General features: G+C 39.1%; 1 protein-coding gene across 3 annotated transcripts in view; it reads left to right on the top strand.

Moving 5' to 3' along the window:
• The window catches only part of cmpk2 (cytidine monophosphate (UMP-CMP) kinase 2, mitochondrial), a 49,915-nt gene that overhangs the window by 2,069 nt on the left and 23,209 nt on the right, over nucleotides 1-24,637 (top strand). For all 3 annotated transcript variants that reach the window (XM_039748854.1, XM_039748852.1, XM_039748853.1), the window contains 3 exons: nucleotides 6,093-6,207; nucleotides 9,888-10,089; nucleotides 23,918-24,151. In XM_039748854.1, coding sequence (XP_039604788.1) covers nucleotides 6,093-6,207; nucleotides 9,888-10,089; nucleotides 23,918-24,151 — 551 coding nt within the window. The remainder of the gene's footprint in view (nucleotides 1-6,092; nucleotides 6,208-9,887; nucleotides 10,090-23,917; nucleotides 24,152-24,637) is intronic.

Here is a 24,637-nt window from a genome sequence, read left to right as displayed (position 1 = left end):
ACCTGCTTTCTGTAAGTTGCTATCAGCCTCAGTTAAAGCTCATTGTGTTACTGTGAGGTATAAGTTTAAACAAAAACTGTTATTTTCTGCTTCCATCAAACTCAAAATTTGTTATTCAATGACATATTGAACTTATTATACCTGCATATAAAGCGTGCAGGTGGAAACCATTCTGAATCTGGGAGAAGTAGAAATACACAATGCTGGAAAACATATTATTTTGATCTTTCTGTATAATGGCCTCTGGTTATTTAAAAAAATTTCTAGGTGGGTAAATTGTGTCCACTTTTCTTAATATTTGTGAAACGGAGACAAATATCTTTGTATTTTGTGTATTTTAATAAACTAATAGTGCAATAATCATAATCATTTCGGCGCCGCATCCGAGTGGCAGCCTTTCCAGCAGCTCCGTGTATGACTTTATCTTTTTACCTTTTTATCTATTTTTTTTCTCTATTTCTCTATTTCACTGATCACTTCTACCACTTTCTTTTATGTGGAATTGCTCCCTGGACACTTTTTACTATTTTTACTACTTGACATGGATTTTTACACTTCGAGACTCGCCTATTCAAGTAGTCAGCTTAAAGCACTGAGAAGAAATGCTCATGCCGGTGTGGTTCCTTATTTACCTGATGGTGAAGGTAAGAAGACGATATCGGGGCAGCCGAGCGGCGCAAAGATAAAAGATAAGATAAAAGCGAGACAACTTGAGAGAAAATGGCGTTATAAACCGTCGGTGCCTTCTGTGATCCTGGGAAATGTGAACTCACTACCAAATAAGATCGACGAACTGGCTGTGCTGGTGAAAAATGTCAGAACCTACAGAGAATGCAGCTTGCTGTGTTTTAGTGAAACGTGGCTAACAACTACCATCCCAGATGCTAACGTGGAGCTACGCGGGTTTAGCACAGTTAGAGCAAACAGAGACGCAAGTACCTGCGGGAAGAAGAAAGGAGGAGGACTCGCTCTCTATGTCAATACAAAGTGGTGCAACTCAGGACATGTAAACGTTAAAATCTCCAATTGCTGCAGGGACATCAAACTGTTGGCCGTAAGTCTGCGCCCCTATTACTTGCCCAGAGAGTTTGGACACGTGATTGTTGTTATTGTTTACATCCCCCCTCAAGCGAGCGCGAGATAGCGGTGACATCATCCATTCCGCAGTTGCTAAGTTACAAACGCAGCACCCTGAGGCACTTGTGCTAATCGCTGGAGACTTTAACCATGTAACGCTGGACAAAACATTACCTGCCTTCTCCCAGTATGTGGATTGTAACACCCGGGGAAACAGGACTATCGACCTACTGTATGCAAACGTTAAAGACGCATACAGCACTCCGCTGCCTGCGCTTGGGAAAGCAGATCATAACCTGGTTCTGCTTCAGCCTCACTACAAACCAAGAGTGAGGGCTACCTACAACCACACGCTCATTCAGGAAGTGGTCCCCTGAGGCAGAGCAGGCTCTGAGAGACTGCTTTGGAACTACAGACTGGGATATATTGCTTGGGTCACATAGTGAGAACATTGAAGAGGCTGTTGAATGCACAACTGATTACATCAACTTCTGTATGGACATTGTAGTTCCAGTAAGAACAGTACACTGCTATGCTAACAACAAGCCATGGATTACAAGTGACATCAAGGGCCTTTTGAACCAGAAGAAAAGGGCTTTTAAAGGTGGTGATCAGCATGAGCTCAAGCGTGCAGAAGGAACTCGAGTCCAGCTCAGGGCGAAAGAGCAGTACAGGAGAAAGCTGGAGCAGAAGTTGCAGAACAACAGCATGAAGGAAGTGTGGGATGGGATGAAGATTATCACTGGCTGCAGCTCGAAGCGGGGTGCCGCCATCGAGACAGACGTGGAGAGAGCAAACCAAATGAACAACTTCTTTAATAGGTTTGATCACCTAACCCACTCTCACCTCGAGTCCTGCATCCTCTAACCATCCTTCTGTTGATACCAGCATAGGTGAGACATCCCCCAACCCACAATTACAGCAGCCCATGTGAGCAGAGAGCTGAAAGACTTGTGCCAGCAAAGCAGCGGGTCCAGATGGTGTATCGCCACGACTGCTGAAGGCCTGTGCGTTGGAACTGGGGAGTCCTCTACAGCGCATCTTCAACCTGAGCCTGGAACAGGGGAGAGTCCCAAGGCTTTGGAAAACATCTTGTATCACCCCTGTCCCAAAGGTATCACGTCCTAGTGAGCTGAATGACTTCCGGCCTGTTGCTCTGGCGTCACATCTGATGAAGACCATGGAGGGCTGCTGCTTCACCACCTGAGGCCACAGGTCCGCCACGCCCTCGACCCTCTGCAGTTCGCATACCAGGAGAAGGTGGGAGCGGAGGATGCCATCATCTATATGCTACACGATCCCTCTCCCACCTGGACAGAGGCAGTGGTGCTGTAAGAATTATGTTTTGGACTTCTCTAGCACCTTCAACACCATCCAACCTCTGCTCCTTAGATACAAGCTGACTGAGATGGGAGTAGACTCACACCTGGTGGCATGGATTGTGGACTATCTTACAGACAGACCTCAATATGTGCGTCTTGGGAACTGCAGGTCTGACATTGTGTTCAGCAATACAGGGCGCCACAGGGACTGTACTTTCTCGGTCCTGTTCAATCTATATACATCAGACTTCCAATATGACTCGAGTCCTGCCACGTGCAAAAGTTAGCTGATGACACTGCTATTGTGGGCTGCATCAGGAGTGGGCAGGAGGAGGAGTACAGGAAGCTAATCAAAGACTTTGTTAAATGGTGCGACTCAAACCACTTACACCTTAACACCAGCAAGACCAAGGAGCTGGTGGTGGATTTTAGGAGGCCCAGGCCCCTCATGGACCCTGTGATCATCAGAGGTGACTGTGTGCAGAGGGTGCAGACCTATAAATATCTGGGAGTGCAGCTGGATGACAAATTGGACTGGACTGCCAATACTGATGCTCTATGTAAGAAAGGTCAGAGCAGACTATACTTTCTGAGAAGGTTGGCATCCTTCAACATCTGCAATAAGATGCTGCAGATGTTCTACCAGACGGTTGTGGCGAGTGCCCTCTTCTACGCGGTGGTGTGCTGGGGAGGCAGCATAAAGATGAAAGACGCCTCACGCTTGGACAAACTTGTTAAGAAGGCAGGCTCTATTGTAGGAGTAAAGTTGGACAGTTTAACATCTGTGGCAGAGCGACGGGCACTAAGCAAACTCCTGTCAATCATGAAGAATCCACTGCATCCATTGAACAGTGTCATTTCCAGGCAGAGGATTAGCTTCAGTGACAGACTTTTGTCACTGTCTTGCTCCACTGACAGACTGAGGAGATCATTCCTCCCCCACACTATGCGACTCTTCAGTTCCACCCGGGGGAGTAAATGCTAACATTACTCAAAGTTATTGTCTGCTTTTTATTTTATTTTTTCATTTTCATTTTATTACTATTTAATTTAATATTGTTTCTTTGTATCAGTATACTGCTGCTGGATTATGTGAATTTCCCCTTGGGATTAATAAAGTATCTATCTATCTATCTATCTATCTATCTATCTATCTATCTATCTATCTATCTATCTATCTATCTATCTATCTATCTATCTATCTATCTAATTTGTGTGTGTGTGTGTGTGTGTTTGTATGAATAAAGTACATTGGTTCTCAAGAGTTCACAAATTGTTTTATATTCATTTTGCGTTATATTCCTATTTATTATATTTAATTTTATAATTACTTTTGAAGAAATCAGAAGCACATAAAACATGATTTCTATATACTGGGACAAATTTGGCCTGTGTGTGTATTTGAGATTGCTGTGTAATTACGGTTGCTTTAAAGTGAATGTCTGAAAACCCATGTGAGGTTATTGGAGACTTATTAACAATGTGTGAGTAATTCACGGGTGTGTCGGCAAGAGTAAACCAACAGAATTGTATGCCATCCAGAAGTGGTTTCTGAGGAAACTTGTGTTAAGTTTTGGTTTCTAGTTGACATTGTGTTGTAGTTAACTTTTAGAAAACACAGCTTCATAGTTGTACATTATTCTGAGTGGATGTACACTTAAAAATGACAAATGTGTGTTACCTGTTCCTGAACTGTGCGGGAAAAAACAGTTTAAGTCCAACATGTATGATGAAACCACATACATGTTTTGATTGGGCCCAAGGTAAAGTGAAGCCAGGCAGTACATTCCATCTACATTATCTATAGCTTTCTATTTCCACTTTATGCAAAGTATGACGCTAACTGTTTTCAGGTCACAGAGAACTGTATTAAGGATAGTGTAAAAAATGTACATGTTCCATTATTAGTCAAGGAGAAAAGCATTTGTGGTTGTAAGATGTAAGCTTTTAACAGGTCAAACATATGCATTGTTTCCACTGATAAATAAATCTTTTATGTAACAGTTTCACATGCAAAGTAGCAACAGGACACTGAAGTGTATGGTTTTTAGATTAAGACACTAGGATTTGATTACCCTGTCATGGAGCAATATTTAAACTGAATTAAGCTGGTGACTCCTATCTATGCTTAACTTGCCCAACTGTAATAAGCTGTTACATGGAAATCTTTTACTTTAAGATTTATAATCGCATTATTTATGACAGGGGTAAATGAGAATGGTAGTCGCTTGAGATTTCCTCATTTAGCATACATACACTGACTTTGGCAGTTTACCTCATCCTCCAGCCTTTCCTTCTCCCATTCATAGAGCACTCAAAATTGCAATGATGTCATATTGGCTTAGAAATACATAAGTTTTCATTACAAGGTCAGAAATGACACCTTGTATTGACTCTGGTTTTTCACAACATTTTCAAGCTTGTCTGTGCGAATTTGTGCTCATTCAGCTAAAAGAGCATTTGTGTGGTCAGGCACTGCAGTTAGATGAGATGATCCAGCTAACAATCTACATTCCAGTTCTATATTCCAATTCATCCCAAAGCTGTTCAGAAGGGTTAATGTCTGGGCTCTGTGCAAGCCACTTGAGTTCCTCCACACTAAACTCATTAGGCCATGTCTTTGCCAAACAGCTTTGTGCACAAGGGTACAGCCATAATTGAACAGAAAATGACCTTTCTCAAACTGTTGCCACAAAGCTTTAAGTACACAATTGTCTAAAGTGTCTTTGAATGGTATAGAATTAACTGTGCTCTTTACTGAAACCAAGGGGCCCAAACCCTGAAAAATAGCCTCAGACCATTATCTCTTCTCCACCAAACATCACAGTTGCATGAACAGTCTAGTAGGTAGCATTCTTCTGAAATACAATAAAACCCAGATTCATCCATCAGACTGCCATATAGTGAAGTGTGATTCATTATTCCAGAGAACTTGTTTCCACTGCCCTAGAGGTCAATGCTAGCATGCTTTAGACCACTCCAGCTAGTGATTTTAAGTGTATGGGAAACTGCTTTGCCATGGAAACCCATTTCATGAAGCTCCCGACACTCAGTTCTTGTGCTGATGATTCTTCCAGAGGCAATTTGGAACTCTGTTGTACGTGATGTAACAAATGATACACGCTTTTAACGCACAATGTGCTTCAGAGCCCTGTTCTGTGAGTTTGCATGGTCCACCACTTCATGGCTGAGGTGTTAAGACACTTGCACTTTACAGTAAACAGGGCAGATCCAGCAGAGCAGAAATTTCACATACTGAGTTGTGGCATCCTATGATTGACACTAAGCTCTACAATACGGCTCATTCTACTGCCAATGTCTATCAATGGATATTGCATGGATATGTGCTTGATTTTATGTACCCGTTAACAATGGGGTTGTTAAAACAGCTAAACAATAATTTGGAAGGGTGTCCAAATACTTTTAAATGTATACAGTAGTACTAAGCATAATGGCAGAAAATAAAATGAATGAAGTGGAGCAGAAATGAAAACACATCTGCCCTAAACTAGAAATCTTATGTAGAATTCCCCATGGGCATAGTGTAACAAAAAGATATGTACACAGGTACACCTATGTGAATCTAATTCTCTAACACTGGATTTTTGTTTTTCTTGAAAATATTGTTGTGTGAACATTTGCACTTTTATTCATAAAATAATACATTAACTGTTTACATCTCCCTTTTTACAGTGCAAAGAATGTATTCCTGAGGCAAAAGAAATCTTGCATTTAGCAGACCAAAGCCCAAGGCACATGCAGAGAAGTAATTTTCCAGTGATTGTCATAGAAGGACTGGATGCAACAGGTTTGACAATAAATACTCAATGTTTGAAGATGCTTAAAGTCATTCAATGACCCTACAGATTAGATCATAAAATAATCTGATTGCAAAAAATCATTCCATCAAATAGGTTCTTGATAGAAACACAGTTAATGTTGAATAGTACTATATGTAAGCTTTTTATACAAGCATTTTTGTTCAGATGTTCTTGGTGTCCCAGATTTTGATTACGTGACAGAAAATAATTTATTTTCTACAGGTAGTAAAACAAGAAGTTGTGAATCAAAGTAAAAAATAAATAAATTAAATGGTAGGTTTAGGTTTGCCTTAGTAGTGCTCTGAATCCAGTGTGTCTGATACAGTACATTAGAGTGACTGAAGTGTATGTGATCCTGTGCGTAAATTATATGTTGTATTATTCCCAAATGAAACGCATATTTACTGGATGTTTTCAGGAGTTATTAATAGAATGTAGACATATATAATGAATGTAGACATATATAACACATACAGAAGATACAGAAGAAAGGATTGTTAATACATTTTGAACTGCCATTCATTTTTATTGCCATGGTGATCTCTATTTGCTGTTTCGATATATATATAACAGATCTAGAATTAATCTAAGAGAAGGTTGATGTTAATTACCTAAGGAGAGAAGGTTGCATTTACTGAGCTGTAATGTATTTATTTTTATTGGTTATTATATTAGAGTTTGGGTGCATATGTGCAAATTCTATTCAAAGGACTAACCCTCCACCCAAAGATGGTTCCTGTATTACACCTGATACTGCAAGAATTCATTACTTAAATAGAAAACATGAGGCTCAGAAAATGAATGTATTGAAAATGATTGTTTCAATTTTCCTGGAATGTAATTATTTATGCACATTCATACTTCTCTTTTAAGTACAGTATGGAAGTTGTTCTTAGATTAAAGCATCTCAACATTTGTGTACAATCTTACCACTAACATATATGAGTCTAGTTAACCAAATACATTCAGTTCAATACACTTTTACAGGTATAAAATGACATTCTCAAACCGGCTTAATTAAATTCTGGGTTACAGGCTGGACAAGCACAATTCTAAAACCACTGAGTGCAGGGTAGGAACCAGTGCTGAATAAGATACCAGTCAATCACAAGGCCAACCACTACATAAATGTGGGCTTATATTAATTACACATGTATGTTATTGCCTCCTGGAAGGAAACAAAGAGAACAAGCAAATTCAATTCAATGCAGACACTTGCTGGAATTAGAATATAAACCCAGGACATGAGATCTGGAAACGTGCATTTCATAAAATTATTTCTACCATTATTAAACTACAATATGAAAAAACTCAGTTCCAGCACTAAAAATATTACATTATGGTAAAGTTAAAAACCTTAAAAATTGACATTAATGCTGAAACCAAATGACCATATTTGTTAATAACTGGTAGAACATTCCAGAGTTCAATTTTCTATATCTAAAAATTCTGACTTACACACTAGTTTTATCTATCCTGGGATTTTTAGGATTTCTGTATCTTGTGATCTTAGTGTACATTGGAGTGAAGGTATTCAGTAAGTTCAGTAAGATTCGGTATGATTTTTTCAATAGCTCTATTAGTGTATTGTTTAAGCAATAAATACAACAACCAATAATAATTCTTGTTCCTACTCACTCTGCAGTTTCCAAAGCAAACTGAGTAATAGACACAGACAATGATGAATGCTTTTTATTCTTTAATGAGGAAGTGGTTAAGCTTTTAATTAGGTTTCACCAAAAGGAATAATTATCAGACTTATTGATGGTATGTAATCATTCATTCTTGTAAGAAACTCAAAAAATAGATTTAAACAATTTTATTTGCTAACATATTATATATATTATATAACAACTGATTTTTTTGGTAAGATTAAAAAAGGCCAGTAATAGTGCTTGTATCTTTTGCAAAGCATAGAATGAGAGTATTTGTTTATCTGTACCTTGCTAATTGTTAACATATTAACTCCTTAGTTAAAAAAAAAAGTCTTTGTTTTGATGAATGTCAAATAATAGAATTCTACAAGGCAGCAAGTGCCTGCTTTTTTTAAGAAATTTGCAAATCTGACTAGATGCTTATTATTCATGCACCTAACTGAAATATTGTCGTGTTAGACTTCTTGCTAATTTAAAGTCTATCTTGTAACACAGCACTCATAGTATACTAAATATGGCACAGCTGTGATTGTTTACACTTAATCTGTTGTTTCCATTATACTTGTATTTATACTTAAATTTAATTGTTTATTGTGCATTATAATCTCAATAGATGCTTTTTAGAGTAAAGTGCCTTTTGAGAAGAAATACTCTAAAGTAGTTGCAAGAAAAATAATTACTAAGATTAGCATATTTGAATTTTGGATTGAGCCTAATAAAGCTCTCCAGTCTTATACACTTAATTCTTCCAAAATACATCAAGTCAAGTTTAGAAGGTCCCTGGTCCCCTTTCTATAATTTTCTGTGTGAAGAAACTGTTTGAATGCTTGTTCAAAATTTCCAACTTTTTCCCTGTGTTGTTGGTGAATTGACTTTAAGGTGACAGCGCTGATTGACTTTACTAATTCCTTTCCTAATTTTAAATGCTTCAATCATGTGACCTCTTAATCACCATTTGCTTAATCTAAAAAGATTCAGCTCCTTTAATATTTCCTCATACCATGAAGTCAAGGAAGTTGTTCTTACTTCTCTGGTCTTTTTCAGGCACTGCTATGTCTTTTTTTATAGCACATATAGTAATATAGTAATATTTTCAGTGCATATGCCTCAATGGAAATCATGCAGATTTGTTTTACTAATCTCAAGCATAGCTACAGTAAGCATGTGTAAGAATGAGAAAACACAGATAAACTGTTGGGGCACCGTGATGATGCTCATATAATATCTCACAAAATCAAAATAAGTATTGTCATTAGATTTGAGACGATCTTCATCTGGGTTCAAGACGGTGATGGAGATGGTTTTCATTCAGGAGGACAGGAAGAAGTGAGTTCAGATGGTCAGAGACCAGATGTGTCATCATTAGGAATGTGACCGTCAACCACTGCTTCTGCAGAGGGAGGAAGAGAAACGGCATTAGACAACAGCACCAACCCCTGGTTGGGATTGTAATTACATTTATATGAGCCTTAAAGTTGTCTCCGAATCGCACGTGTGTTTGACACATGTTATATTCATGAAGTATTTTCTTAATAGTAGAATTACCATATCAGATGCATGTATGCTTTTTAAATTATGATCAGAAACTGGGATTAGCATATTCAGAACTTCAGTGGATCAGTATGAAATTTAATTTCCAAAATAATTTTTGAAGATTTAATTATTGCATTGGTTTGGACATGTACAGGGGAGAGATGCTGAGTATACTGGGAGAAGAATGTTAAGGATAGAGCTGCCAGGTAAAAGGAAAGAGGAAGGCCTAAGAGAAGGTTTATAAATATGGTGAGAAAGGACATGCAGGTGGTGGGTGTCACAAAGGAAGATGTAGAGGACAAGAAGATATGGAAAAAGATGATCCACTGTGGAAACCCCTAATGGGAGCAGGCAAAAGAAGAAGAAGAAGAAGATTTAATTTAAACTAGGAAGAATATTTGATCATGTTTCCTCAGTGATAACTGAACACTTATTGTATTTTCATTTACTGAAGATTTTCCTTTATATTAAACTTTCAGGAAAAACTACTCTGACTAAATCACTACAAGAAACTCTTAAAGGAACTCTCTTAAGATCTCCACCACCACAGCTTTCACATTGGAGGGATCAATTTGATTCTCAGCCAGCTGTCATCAGAAGGGCTTTTTATACCTTGGGTAATTATATCACAGCAGCCGCAATAGCTAGAGAATCAGAAAAAGCACCTGTTATAGTGGACCGGTGAGTAAATGTAAATGCTTTAACAATATTTTAAAGATTATTTGTCAGCAGGAAAAATAATCAATTGCATACATGAGTACTTTATTGCTGATCATACTGTATATATACTGCTCTAAAAAATTAAACAAACACTTTTTAACCAGAGTATAGCATAAAGTCAATGAAACGTCTGGGATATTGATCTGGTCAGTTAAGTAGCACAGGGGGTTGTTAATCAGTTTCAGCTGCTGTGGTGTTAATGAAATTAACAACAGGTGCACTAGAGGGGCAACAATGAGATGAACCCCAAAACTGTACTGGTTTAACAGGTGGAGGCCACTGACATTTTTCCCTCCTCATCTTTTCTGACTGTTTTTTCACTAGTTTTGTATTTGGCTACGGTCAGTGTCATTACTGGTAGCATGAGGCGATACCTGGACCCTACAGAGGTTGCACAGGTAGTCCAACTTCTCCAGGATGGCACATCTATACGTGCCATTGCCAGAAGGTTTGCTGTGTCTCCCAGCACAGTCTCAAGGGCATGGTGGAGATTCCAGGAGACATGCAGTTACTCTAGGAGAGCTGGACAGGACCGTAGAGGGTCCTTAACCCATCAGCAGGACCGCTATCTGCTCCTTTGGGCAAAAAGGAACAGGATGAGCACTGTCAGAGCCCTACAAAATGATCTCCAGCAGGCTACTGGTGTGAGTCTCTGACCAAACAATTAGAAACAGACTTCATGTGGGTGGCCTGATGGCCCGACGTCCTCTAGAGCTCATTTGGCATTTGCCATATGTTGTGATGTAGGATTTTGCATATAACTTGATAAATGTTTTGTATGTCTTTATTTATAATTTAGGCAAACCAATGTATGTATTTAGTGGTACCTTGGTGAGAGGCATTCTTGTTTATCCCCCCCATGTTTACGACTTTTCTTTGTAATTTTACGACAGGATTTGGGGGATGTGTCTTAAACCAGTTTGATGAGCATTTCTTTGCTAAAGTCTTTTCTCCCATCCCCCACACAAAGCCAGGTTAGTGTAATATATGGTCTTGGGGGGCAGGAGATAAGATGTTCTATTTCACCCATTGGTCTGAGGTATGGCTGTTTGGAATTGGCTTGTCTCAGAGGCCTTCAAGTACCATGATATCCTATTGGTTCTAGGAATTGGAGAGAACATCTATAAATGTACTTGCTCAACCACATTCTCTCTCTCTGACTGACCCACATATGAAGAAGCATCTCTCTGACTGACCCACATATGAAGAAGCATCTCTCTTGCTAACCTGTGATGATGAAGACAACACAATGAAGAGCACAGCTCAGCAGCCATATTGAACAGACATGTGGCTGAAAGCTGAGCACCAACGATGCCTTAACTAGAGACATTTTAAGTAACTGCAAGTCTGTGTGCCACCTGAATTACACATCACCATTTTATCAGGTTGTATGGTTGCCAATATTCAAATGTACTTTGCATTTTGTTATTATTTATGAATATTATCAGTAATACATTATTTTATGTGTAACTTAACTCCTGCTTGTCTTTTTACTACATCTAATTGCCTGAGGTTATAGATATAGAAGGGAAGGTGGGGATAAGTTATATACAGTGGTAAGTCTGTGAGATTAGGTATTCTAAGGCTACATATTAATAATACAATAGGGGACAGTAGAGCAATATATATATTACTCTACCAAGATAAAACAATTGGCGTAGTCGGCAGGATTTTGGGGTAACCAAGTTTTGCACCCTGTTTGCAAATACTGTTTTGATGTATGTGTTTGTTTATGTATGTGAATTTTAGGGCACCCAGTGTACAAATGCGGTGGAAGTAAAACATTGTTTGGTTGCTGAATGGAATATAACCAACAAAGTGTAGAGACTTCATGTGTGTCACAAGGACACCCGCATGTTTGTTAGTACTGGTGGTAGTGAGTCCCTAATTAAAGTGCTAGGGAGTGGTGAAAGATGCATGCGTCATTCATACGGCATTTAAGTGGTTAAAGTGCTAGGGAGTGATGGGACATGCATTCATTATTCATACGGTACTTATTCGTTTAGAATCTTTGTGTATGTATGTGTATGTTTGCTTACAGGGGCAAAAGTAGGCCAACCCATAACGAATTTGGCAAATTGTATTAGAGAAATTGTAGACTTAGAAATGCCTAAGTTCATTTTAAAGTCAGCCATCTTCCAGTGGAGTGGCAGAAGGAAGCAGGCTAAAGCTAGGAAACCTGTAGTTCAGGTAGAGAAAGCAGAAGCTGAGCTGAGTGTGCCACAAAATGGAAGGGGGCTGGAAGGATTAAAAGCAAGAAAACAGAGATCAGGTTTAAAGAAGACAGCTGCTGTTATAAGAGGTTTACTAGCTTGTATTATTGGTAATAAGGAAGATCATGATAAGGAAGAAAATAGCAAAGTGAATGAAAGTGAAAGTTGTGGAATGTTGAGTGAGAGTTTTGAAAGATGTAACAGTTGGTGTGATAATTGTGAAGTGTTAGCATGTAGAACATCCGCTGCTAAAGTAGAAAGCAGTGAAAGAAGTGGAAAAAAGAAATGTAAACCACCCATGGTAAAAGTTAGGGCAATAGTAACCAGATCGGACTGGAACCCTAAAACATGGGTGGGTGACTTACATGAGACAGATGTGTGCTCAGATAAAGAGTGGGAATGTGAGTGTGAGGAAAAGGAGAGAGATGAAAGGAAGGAAAACAGCAAGGGTGTTTTCTTCCTTTATTCTCCACTGCACCACAATCTCCAAGTAATTCTGAGGCCTGTCCAGTATTTAAAGAGCATGCTACACTGATAGATATTTCACCACTGTTAGGAAAGGTAACCAGTGCTGCACTGAAATTTGATTTAGGACAAAGAGATCAGATAGAAGGCAGAGGAGCTGGTGAGTGTGAATGGCAATTGTTGACTAGAGGGCATGAACTGGATATTGGCTTAAGGATACTGAGTAAAGAAAGTGTGGAATTTAAACAAAGAACAATGGAAATGAAAGGAATTCAAGTGCTTGTGTGTGAAAGGTCTGAATGTGCTAGTGCAAGAATGGCTGAGTTGGAAAGAAAGTGCACCAGTTTAGGAGTTGGTTTGAATGAATCAGGACAAGCCAAAGAACAAAGGATGGGGATGGTGCAGCAGGAAGTTTTACAAGCTCAGCAGGAAGCCAGGAATGCACAGGGTGTGAGGGTCCTAACAGCTGTGCTAGGGCCAGCAGTAATTAAAAGCACACACACTTAGGTTCAGTAATTGAAACCTGACTGACCAGTTGTTCAAAAGACAGCCTATGACTCTCCATGCAATAAAATGGAGAAAAGTGAGCTGGTCTTTAGTAAAGAACACAGGTCAGTTTTAGCAGAAATGCTGGATTTAGAACTTGGGTTTGGAGAGGCTTCAGTCCACACTTTCAGGTAGTAGTTACCATACAATAAAAAAAAGGACACACAGGGAATGAAAAAATAGAAGGGTAGCAGGAAGACAGGAAAGGGAAAATAGTTATTTCTGTTTCAATTTTCTGGCCTTTTGCAATAGTGCTACTTCTATTGTAAGGTTTTTATGGACTTTGGTTTGGTGCAGGTAATAAATAGTGAAGGCAATTAGCAGAGTAAAATCCATGCAGGAGATCGGGTTACCATTGGCACATTGGAGTGGCGTGGCACTAGTGCCAAGCTGTTCCAATGAATGCCTGGAAGCAAAGTTTGAGTTTTGGCACCAGGTCGACAGCCAAGAAAATGAGATGGACAGAAACTGCTTTGTCACCTTCCATTTTGCAGACCTGCCTACATAGCAGAATGAAGAAAAGACAACACGTAAAGACTAAAGACAAAGACATGAAGAAGAACTGAAGAGACATCAAGAAAAGACACTTACTGGGGTTTAAGTGAGTAACAAGTCCACAAGTCATGCAATAATAGGACTAGTCACAATAGCTATAGTTTAAAAGGAAAGGTTTGTTCATTACTGCAGCAAATTTATATTTCAAGGGGTGGAAACTGAACAAACCAGTTAGGAATGCCAAAATAAGGGGATTATTTTGGGCTCATAAAGTATACATTCTGGGTATTAATTAATTAAGAGGGATAATTAATATAAGAAAAGGTATACTGAGCAAATTGGTGAACTTTTCAGGAAAGCAGGTGCAGCTGGTACATTTGCAAGACATATGGGCTCCGATGTTTAGATATAGTCTAATTGGGAAAATATGGAAGCCCTGCTGAGATTGTCGGCTATGGTGCAGGCACAGGACCAGTGGGCCAATTCTGAACCGAGGTGTTTAGCACAATGAGTATGCATATGGTGAGCAAACAACTCTAGGGGTGGCCTACGGGGAATGATGAGAGTTGCAAGCTTTGATGTCTCATGGTGGTGATGCCAGCCTATACTGGTAAAGGCTGATGGCAGTCAAGAGTTGCACCATGGGTAGGAAAGCACAAGAGGCAACTAAGTCAACCCCAAATGTGTGCAGAGGGGCCACAGATGTTGGTTTGTGAACAGTTTATGCAGTGGCACATGTGCTGTCACTTGGGCAGAAGTGGTTGTACTGGCACCTGTGGCATGTTACCTTTCAAATTTTGATGTTAATTGTACAGCTGCATATGCTTAAACAGATAGTTTGGGACAGGGGTCTAATTAGCAGTTAGACACAAAACAGATTAAAAATTCACACAATAGACTAAATTGTAGTGGGCTAGTTTAGTGGAAGGTGTGGACTTGTCTCATTTTGAACCACCAGATCTGATGACATATGGAGACTGCAGAAAGAGTTGACGCAAGCTGGAGCAGATACAAGTCATCGGGAGCGCTTCCAAGTTCTTCAGATTGTCTTTGAAATAAAGAAGATATGATCACGGACAACTTTTAACACTGGGAGAGCAAATACTGCAAATCAATGCACAAGTTATGCATCAGACTCTTGAAACAATTTAAAGACATTGTGTATAAAGACACTGTACAAAACATTCATCGGGGTGGAGTGTTGTGATGTAGGATTTTGCATATAACTTGATAAATGTTTTGTATGTCTTTATTTATAATTTAGGCAAACCAATGTAATTTAGTGGTACCTTGGTGAGAGGCATTCTTGTTTATCCCCCCATGTTTACGACTTTTCTTTGTAATTTTACGACAGGATTTGGGGATGTGTCTTAAACCAGTTTGATGAGCATTTCTTTGCTAAAGTCTTTTCTCCCATCCCCCACACAAAGCCAGGTTAGTGTAATATATGGTCTTGGGGGGCAGGAGATAAGATGTTCTATTTCACCCATTGGTCTGAGGTATGGCTGTTTGGAATTGGCTAGTCTCAGAGGCCTTTAAGTACCATGATGTCCTATTGGTTCTAGGAATTGGAGAGAACATCTATAAATGTACTTGCTCAACCACATTCTCTCTCTCTGACTGACCACATATGAAGAAGCATCTCTCTGACTGACCCACATATGAAGAAGCATCTCTCTTGCTAACCTGTGATGATGAAGACAACACAATGAAGAGCACAGCTCAGCAGCCATATTGAACAGACATGTGGCTGAAAGCTGAGCACCAACGATGCCTTAACTAGAGACATTTTAAGTAACTGCAAGTCTGTGTGCCACCTGAATTACACATCACCATTTTATCAGGTTGTATGGTTGCCAATATTCAAATGTACTTTGCATTTTGTTATTATTTATGAATATTATCAGTAATACATTATTTTATGTGTAACTTAACTCCTGCTTGTCTTTTACTACATCTAATTGCCTGAGGTTATAGATATAGAAGGGAAGGTGGGGATAAGTTATATACAGTGGTAAGTCTGTGAGATTAGGTATTCTAAGGCTACATATTAATAATACAATAGGGGACAGTAGAGCAATATATATATTACTCTACCAAGATAAAACAATTGGCGTAGTCGGCAGGATTTTGGGGTAACCAAGTTTTGCACCCTGTTTGCAAATACTGTTTTGATGTATGTGTTTGTTTATGTATGTGAATTTTAGGGCACCCAGTGTACAAATGCGGTGGAAGTAAAACATTGTTTGGTTGCTGAATGGAATATAACCAACAAAGTGTAGAGACTTCATGTGTGTCACTAGGACACCCGCATGTTTGTTAGTACTGGTGGTAGTGAGTCCCTAATTAAAGTGCTAGGGAGTGGTGAAAGATGCATGCGTCATTCATACGGCATTTAAGTGGTTAAAGTGCTAGGGAGTGATGGGACATGCATTCATTATTCATACGGTACTTATTCGTTTAGAATCTTTGTGTATGTATGTGTATGTTTGCTTACAGGGGCAAAAGTAGGCCAACCCATAACGAATTTGGCAAATTGTATTAGAGAAAATTGTAGACTTAGAAATGCCTAAGTTCATTTTAAAGTCAGCCATCTTCCAGTGGAGTGGCAGAGGAAGCAGGCTAAAGCTAGGAAACCTGTAGTTCAGGTAGAGAAGCAGTAGCTGAGCTGAGTGTGCCACAAAATGGAAGGGGGCTGGAAGGATTAAAAGCAAGAAAACAGAGATCAGGTTTAAAGAAGACAGCTGCTGTTATAAGAGGTTTACTAGCTTGTATTATTGGTAATAAGGAAGATCATGATAAGGAAGAAAATAGCAAAGTGAATGAAAGTGAAAGTTGTGGAATGTTGAGTGAGAGTTTTGAAAGATGTAACAGTTGGTGTGATAATTGTGAAGTGTTAGCATGTAGAACATCCGCTGCTAAAGTAGAAAGCAGTGAAAGAAGTGGAAAAAAGAAATGTAAACCACCCATGGTGAAAGTTAGGGCAATAGTAACCAGATCGGACTGGAACCCTAAAACATGGGTGGGTGACTTACATGAGACAGATGTGTGCTCAGATAAAGAGTGGGAATGTGAGTGTGAGGAAAAGGAGAGAGATGAAAGGAAGGGAAAACAGCAAGGGTGTTTTCTTCCTTTATTCTCCACTGCACCACAATCTCCAAGTAATTCTGAGGCCTGTCCAGTATTTAAAGAGCATGCTACACTGATAGATATTTCACCACTGTTAGGAAAGGTAACCAGTGCTGCACTGAAATTTGATTTAGGACAAAGAGATCAGATAGAAGGCAGAGGAGCTGGTGAGTGTGAATGGCAATTGTTGACTAGAGGGCATGAACTGGATATTGGCTTAAGGATACTGAGTAAAGAAAGTGTGGAATTTAAACAAAGAACAATGGAAATGAAAGGAATTCAAGTGCTTGTGTGTGAAAGGTCTGAATGTGCTAGTGCAAGAATGGCTGAGTTGGAAAGAAAGTGCACCAGTTTAGGAGTTGGTTTGAATGAAACAGGACAAGCCAAAGAACAAAGGATGGGGGATGGTGCAGCAGGAAGTTTTACAAGCTCAGGCAGGAAGCCAGGAATGCACAGGGGTGTGAGGTCCTAACAGCTGTGCTAGGGCCAGCAGTAATTAAAAGCACACACACTTAGGTTCAGTAATTGAAACCTGACTGACCAGTTGTTCAAAAGACAGCCTATGACTGTCCATGCAATAAAATGGAGAAAAGTGAGCTGGTCTTTAGTAAAGAACACAGGTCAGTTTTAGCAGAAATGCTGGATTTAGAACTTGGGTTTGGAGAGGCTTCAGTCCACACTTTCAGGTAGTAGTTACCATACAATAAAAAAGGACACACAGGCAATGAAAAAATAGAAGGGTAGCAGGAAGACAGGAAAGGAAAATAGTTATTTCTGTTTCAATTTTCTGGCCTTTTGCAATAGTGCTACTTCTATTGTAAGGTTTTTATGGACTTTGGTTTGGTGCAGGTAATAAATAGTGAAGGCAATTAGCAGAGTAAAATCCATGCAGGAGATCGGGTTACCATTGGCACATTGGAGTGGCGTGGCACTAGTGCCAAGCTGTTCCAATGAATGCCTGGAAGCAAAGTTTGAGTTTTGGCACCAGGTCGACAGCCAAGAAAATGAGATGGACAGAAACTGCTTTGTCACCTTCCATTTTGCAGACCTGCCTACATAGCAGAATGAAGAAAAGACAACACGTAAAGACTAAAGACAAAGACATGAAGAAGAACTGAAGAGACATCAAGAAAAGACACTTACTGGGGTTTAAGTGAGTAACAAGTCCACAAGTCATGCAATAATAGGACTAGTCACAATAGCTATAGTTTAAAAGGAAAGGTTTGTTCATTACTGCAGCAAATTTATATTCCAAGGGGTGGAAACTGAACAAACCAGTTAGGAATGCCAAAATAAGGGGATTATTTTGGGCTCATAAAGTATACATTCTGGGTATTAATTAATTAAGAGGGATAATTAATATAAGAAAAGGTATACTGAGCAAATTGGTGAACTTTTCAGGAAAGCAGGTGCAGCTGGTACATTTGCAAGTCATATGGGCTCCGATGTTTAGATATAGTCTAATTGGGAAAATATGGAAGCCCTGCTGAGATTGTCGGCTATGGTGCAGGCACAGGACCAGTGGGCCAATTCTGAACCGAGGTGTTTAGCACAATGAGTATGCATATGGTGAGCAAACAACTCTAGGGGTGGCCTACGGGGGGAATGATGAGAGTTGCAAAGCTTTGATGTCTCATGGTGGTGATGCCAGCCTATACTGGTAAAGGCTGATGGCAGTCAAGAGTTGCACCATGGGTAGGAAAGCACAAGAGGCAACTAAGTCAACCCCAAATGTGTGCAGAGGGGCCACAGATGTTGGTTTGTGAACAGTTTATGCAGTGGCACATGTGCTGTCACTTGGGCAGAAGTGGTTGTACTGGCACCTGTGGCATGTTACCTTTCAAATTTTGATGTTAATTGTACAGCTGCATATGCTTAAACAGATAGTTTGGGACAGGGGTCTAATTAGCAGTTAGACACAAAACAGATTAAAAATTCACACAATAGACTAAATTGTAGTGGGCTAGTGTAGTGGAAGGTGTGGACTTGTCTCATTTTGAACCACCAGATCTGATGACATATGGAGACTGCAGAAAGAGTTGACGCAAGCTGGAGCAGATAAAAGTCATCGGGAGCGCTTCCAAGTTCTTCAGATTGTCTTTGAAATAAAGACAAATGATCACGGACAACTTTTAACACTGGGAGAGCAAATACTGCAAATCAATGCACAAGTTATGCATCAGACTCTTGAAACAATTTAAAGACATTGTGTATAAAGACACTGTACAAAACATTCATCGGGGTGGAGTGTTGTGATGTAGGATTTTGCATATAACTTGATAAATGTTTTGTATGTCTTTATTTATAATTTAGGCAAACCAATGTAATTTAGTGGTACCTTGGTGAGAGGCATTCTTGTTTATCCCCCCCATGTTTACGACTTTTCTTTGTAATTTTACGACAGGATTTGGGGATGTGTCTTAAACCAGTTTGATGAGCATTTCTTTGCTAAAGTCTTTTCTCCCATCCCCCACACAAAGCCAGGTTAGTGTAATATATGGTCTTGGGGGGCAGGAGATAAGATGTTCTATTTCACCCATTGGTCTGAGGTATGGCTGTTTGGAATTGGCTTGTCTCAGAGGCCTTCAAGTACCATGATGTCCTATTGGTTCTAGGAATTGGAGAGAACATCTATAAATGTACTTGCTCAACCACATTCTCTCTCTCTGACTGACCCACATATGAAGAAGCATCTCTCTGACTGACCCACATATGAAGAAGCATCTCTCTTGCTAACCTGTGATGATGAAGACAACACAATGAAGAGCACAGCTCAGCAGCCATATTGAACAGACATGTGGCTGAAAGCTGAGCACCAACGATGCCTTAACTAGAGACATTTTAAGTAACTGCAAGTCTGTGTGCCACCTGAATTACACATCACCATTTTATCAGGTTGTATGGTTGCCAATATTCAAATGTACTTTGCATTTTGTTATTATTTATGAATATTATCAGTAATACATTATTTTATGTGTAACTTAACTCCTGCTTGTCTTTTTACTACATCTAATTGCCTGAGGTTATAGCTATAGAAGGGAAGGTGGGGAGAAGTTATAAACAGTGGTAAGTCTGTGAGATTAGGTATTCTAAGGCTACATATTAATAATACAATAGGGGACAGTAGAGCAATATATATATTACTCTACCAAGATAAAACACCATAGAATACCAGAATTAGCAGGTCTACGATTTGCACCCTGTGCTTTTGACAGATGAGAGCAGATACAGCCTGATCACCAATTGTGACATCCTTTAAAAGGTCTGGAGAGGCCGTAGAGAACATTATGCTGCCAGTAACATCATTCAGCATGACCGGTTTGGTGGTGGGTCAGTGATGGTCCAGAGAGACATATCCATGGAGGGACACACAGACCTCTACAGGCTAGACAACAGCACCTTGACTGCCATTAGGTATCGGGATGAAATCCTTGCACCCATTGTCAGACCCTATGCTGGAGCAGTGAGTCCTGGATTCCTCCTGGTGTATGGCAATGCCCAGCTTCATGTGACGAAAGTTTGCAGGCAGTTCCTGGAGGATGAAGGAATTGATACCATGGACTGGCCCCCACGCTCACCTGACCTAAATCCAATAGAACACCTCTGGGACATTATGTTTCGGTCCATCCGATGCCGCCAGGTTGCACCTCAGACTGTCCAGGAACTCAGTGATGCCCTGGTCTAGATCTGGGAGGTGATCCCCAGGACACCATCCATCATCTGATTAAGAGCATGCCCCGTGTAAGAGTTGAATTTGAATCCTGGTCCTATGTGCACCTAGCATATGTCTGAGTCTCATATCCTTCTGAGCTTATGTTTAAAAGCTGATTCTGCTCTTTTATTATTCGCAATGATAAATGCATTGTTATTTATATAACCCATTAAGTGAAAATTATCCATTTTATTGCATAATCATTTTTCTATATTTTCGCTAGTACTAAGTTTCCTGTTTTTGTACCTAGCTGGATCATAAAGAATTACATCTTTCTTCTTATTGTTCAAAACCAGATAAACCTGTAGGGGAACTCGCACATCTCCTAAAATAAGAATAAAAATAATACATTTAAAAAGTCATGTACATCCTAAGCTAACCATACTATCAATCAAATTGTGGTCATTTAAGGTATCAACATCTGCCATGTCCCGTTAGCAACTAACTAGGTGTAACCAATCAGGTTAAAAGTTTTCTGATTATGTAATGAATTCCTTTTTTGCGTAGTGACCTAATCAATGAATTGTATAAATACAGTGCAGAGGACAGTTTTTTCTTTGAACTACAGTATTTGACCTATGTGGATAACATGCAATGCACTTGTTACCTCTCACGAGATTTAGATAAAAAATAACAATTGACACTTTCTCGTGCCTGTGTTTTATTGCTTAAATCGGGGCATTCCACATTTGTCTCTTTCAAATTCTTTTCTTCCACACCTGACGTTGTCAGGCATGCATACAAGCATGTGGGGGACATACAAACTTCTGAGTATGATTTTTGAGTTTCTGCAATGAAATTTCGGCAAAATGGACTAGCATAATTTTTTCACTTTGATTTTCGAGGTGTCTTTGAATTCAGCCCTCTGTAGGTTGATAATTTTCATTTCCATCAAACAATGTTTGCATCCTTTCATTCCTAACACATTACCTAGTCCATAGCAGTATACTGTAGATATCCAGCAGGAATTTTTTTCCATTGAGATCTTATGTGTTTTCAAAGTAATTTTTTGAGCAGTTTATATATGCTTATTTTAAAGCTGCAGTGTGGCTTATCCCATGAGTTTGAAGTGGAAAGACACTGGCAATTTTGTGCAACTGTAATTAGCACATTTATGCAATGAACTTCCATGCTGATAAAAGGGACTTCATTGAAAACATGCTAATTTCTCTTATGCTGATTTTCAAGAATGAAAGGTTACACCACATTATTCGGTATAAATCGCCTGTGGGTACTCGTTTTTTTGTTTTCACATTTTCCTGTTCACACCATTCAACAGATGCACTAGCAATGGATGTGACATTAGCTATATGACTGGACTCATAACGACTGGAGAACATCATGAGTCATCATTTGAGCTGTTCTAATTCAGTTCTCCTATCTTCCAGTGCTGCTGTCATTTGTTCAATGTTGGTGTTCAATGTTGGTCCATTGTTTCATTAATTCAGCCATCTTTTCCTCTAAAATACAAGCTGCTGGTTCAAGATGTGCTTCTATTAAATAATGTTCATTATTTTGAATGAAAAGAACTGCTGCACACTGTATGAATGTCCCTTTTTCATTTTAAACACTACAACATTTAATGCTAAATGTTATATACATTTAATAAGTAGGTGCATAATTTGAATAGAAAGGCATTGGCAATATAGTGTAAAGAGGATGGTGTTGTTATCTTATATTGTTTGATTTGGGAAATCTTGTGTTGAGAGTTCATGTTTTATTGTTCATTTGGGTTTTCTCCTACAGTTTAAAGACTTGCAGTTAGACTGATTGGTGGCACTAAATGAATGCAGTGGACTTGTGTGTGTGAGTGAACTCTGGTAAGGCAGGTCCTATACAAAGCTGGTTCCTTCTGGATTTTTATATGTGACAATCAAAAAGTGAGAATCAGATGGAATTCCATTTGAATAAATTGCATGATCAGGACAGCTCTGACTAGACATTGGCAGCTAAAACTTTCAGGGAAAGGAAAACAACTGCAAATTTTAGGAGATGAACTGCCTGTCTTACATTCTTGAATTGTCCAACAGATAAGATCATGAGCAGAAATGAAAATACTATGAAAATCATAGGTTTGGTGAAGCGCAGTCAGCATTTTGCCAGTCACCTCAGTGTTACTTCAAGCTTAAAGAATATTTTTTGTGTATATACACCTAACCATTCAGAGAATATAGGCTAGTTTGAAATGATCAGACACATTCTCAAAAAGGTCCTGACTACTGTATCCCTATTGTGAGCCTTCAATACTCACATATTCATAATGATAGAGATACCTCAAGAGAAAAGCAGTCTACATGTTCTGCGTCTGAAGTGTGAATTATTCTACCTATGTGGAATTACTCATAACAAACTGGAGGGTTATTAGGGCAGTTCTGGGAAATTCAATGCAGAGTATATATTCTTTCTTATCTTTATTAGAAACAGTATCATATAATAATCCTGAATTCTGCTCTTGAGATTAGAAACACAACATCTTTCTCTTTAGATGGACATGCCTATAAGTTACCAATCAAATCGTAATGATTTAAAATTTTTAGTGGATGGAATCTTTCTGGAAATCAAATGTCAATTTGGAATGACCTTTTAGACCTCCATGGCAAAGTGCATGTATTCAGCCTGGAGGTGGGGGCAGGCAGCAGAGAGTGCCTCTTGTTGGTTATGGTTTAGAAGGGAGAAGGCATGCTGGAAGTCAGGAGCTGATGGGAAGTGATTTGGCTGTCACTGCTGGCCTACCAGCTAGAAGGTGTAGCAGTTGAGGGTTGAAACACCTGAAGATAGCTGTGTACTGCCTGATGACATCAGCCTCTGTCTTAGACAGCAATCCTCAAAAGGCGAATGTGGTCTATTGCACCTGACTGTGTATTGGAAAGCAGCAGCTATATACATGGAATTATATATATCTATAATGTTCACTTGTCATAAAACCTTGGAGTGAGTGACGCACAGTTTAGCAATCCTATTTAAACAGTTAAGGAGATGGCCCTGCGTCCATATGTTCAGCAGTGAGCTGTAACTTTTGAAGAAGGAAATTATAATTTCCCATATGTTCTTTTTTATGGACAGCATACTCAAAAGATTATACGTATTGGCTAGCTTGAGAGCACCAGGAGAAATCCATCTGCACAGACCGTTATCAGTCCTTTTTGCCTTCATATTAGTCTAGTATATCTCATCATGCATATCTCAGAACTTATAATAAAATTTATTTTATGTCTTGCTTGCTACATAGATACTGGCCCAGCACTACAGCTTATGCGATTGCTACTCAAGTGGTTGGAGAGAAGGATAACTTACCCAGCCTATATTCCAAGGTATACCAATGGCCAACTGATCTGTTAAAACCAGACCTAGTGGTGGTACTAATGGTTAGTCCTGAGGAACGGATACGCAGATTACAGGAGAGGGGACAAGTAAAGACACAGGAAGAAAAAGAACTGGAAGAAAATAATCTCTTTAGAGAAAAGTATGTAAAAATTTCCTTTCCAATTTTGACTTTTCCAAAATTTTTTTTAGGCAGAAGTCTATGATTCTTAAACAAGTATTACAGTCAATAGTTCACTTCTTTTTACTAGAGCAAGGTGAATTATGTGGGGAAATATTTCTTATGCAGCAAATCTGCCGCACAGTTTTTAATCGTTGGTTATTTAGATGACTAGCAGTTACGTATTTAAATTTTTCAAGCAGAAAAATGTTATTTTTTCTTACCTTGCACCCAGTGCTGCCCTTTGACTCTGACTTGAATCCAATTTCAGAATGTATTTATTCATGTATTTGTTTTATTCTTTTTGGCATGTAGCAATGTGTTATTATGATTAATGCTTTTCAAAACTTTGATAATTTTTGTTAAAGGGTATATTTTTTATAAATGTATTAAATATTGTGCTTTTTTATTTATTTGAAAATGTGGTATTTGTAGTAGGCTTGTAAGATATTTGGATTTTGAAGGGGC

Source organism: Polypterus senegalus, chromosome 3 (assembly GCF_016835505.1).
Source record: "Polypterus senegalus isolate Bchr_013 chromosome 3, ASM1683550v1, whole genome shotgun sequence".
NCBI lineage: Eukaryota > Metazoa > Chordata > Cladistia > Polypteriformes > Polypteridae > Polypterus > Polypterus senegalus.
Note: the sequence above shows the minus strand (reverse complement) of the source record. Positions and strands in the feature narration are given on the sequence as shown.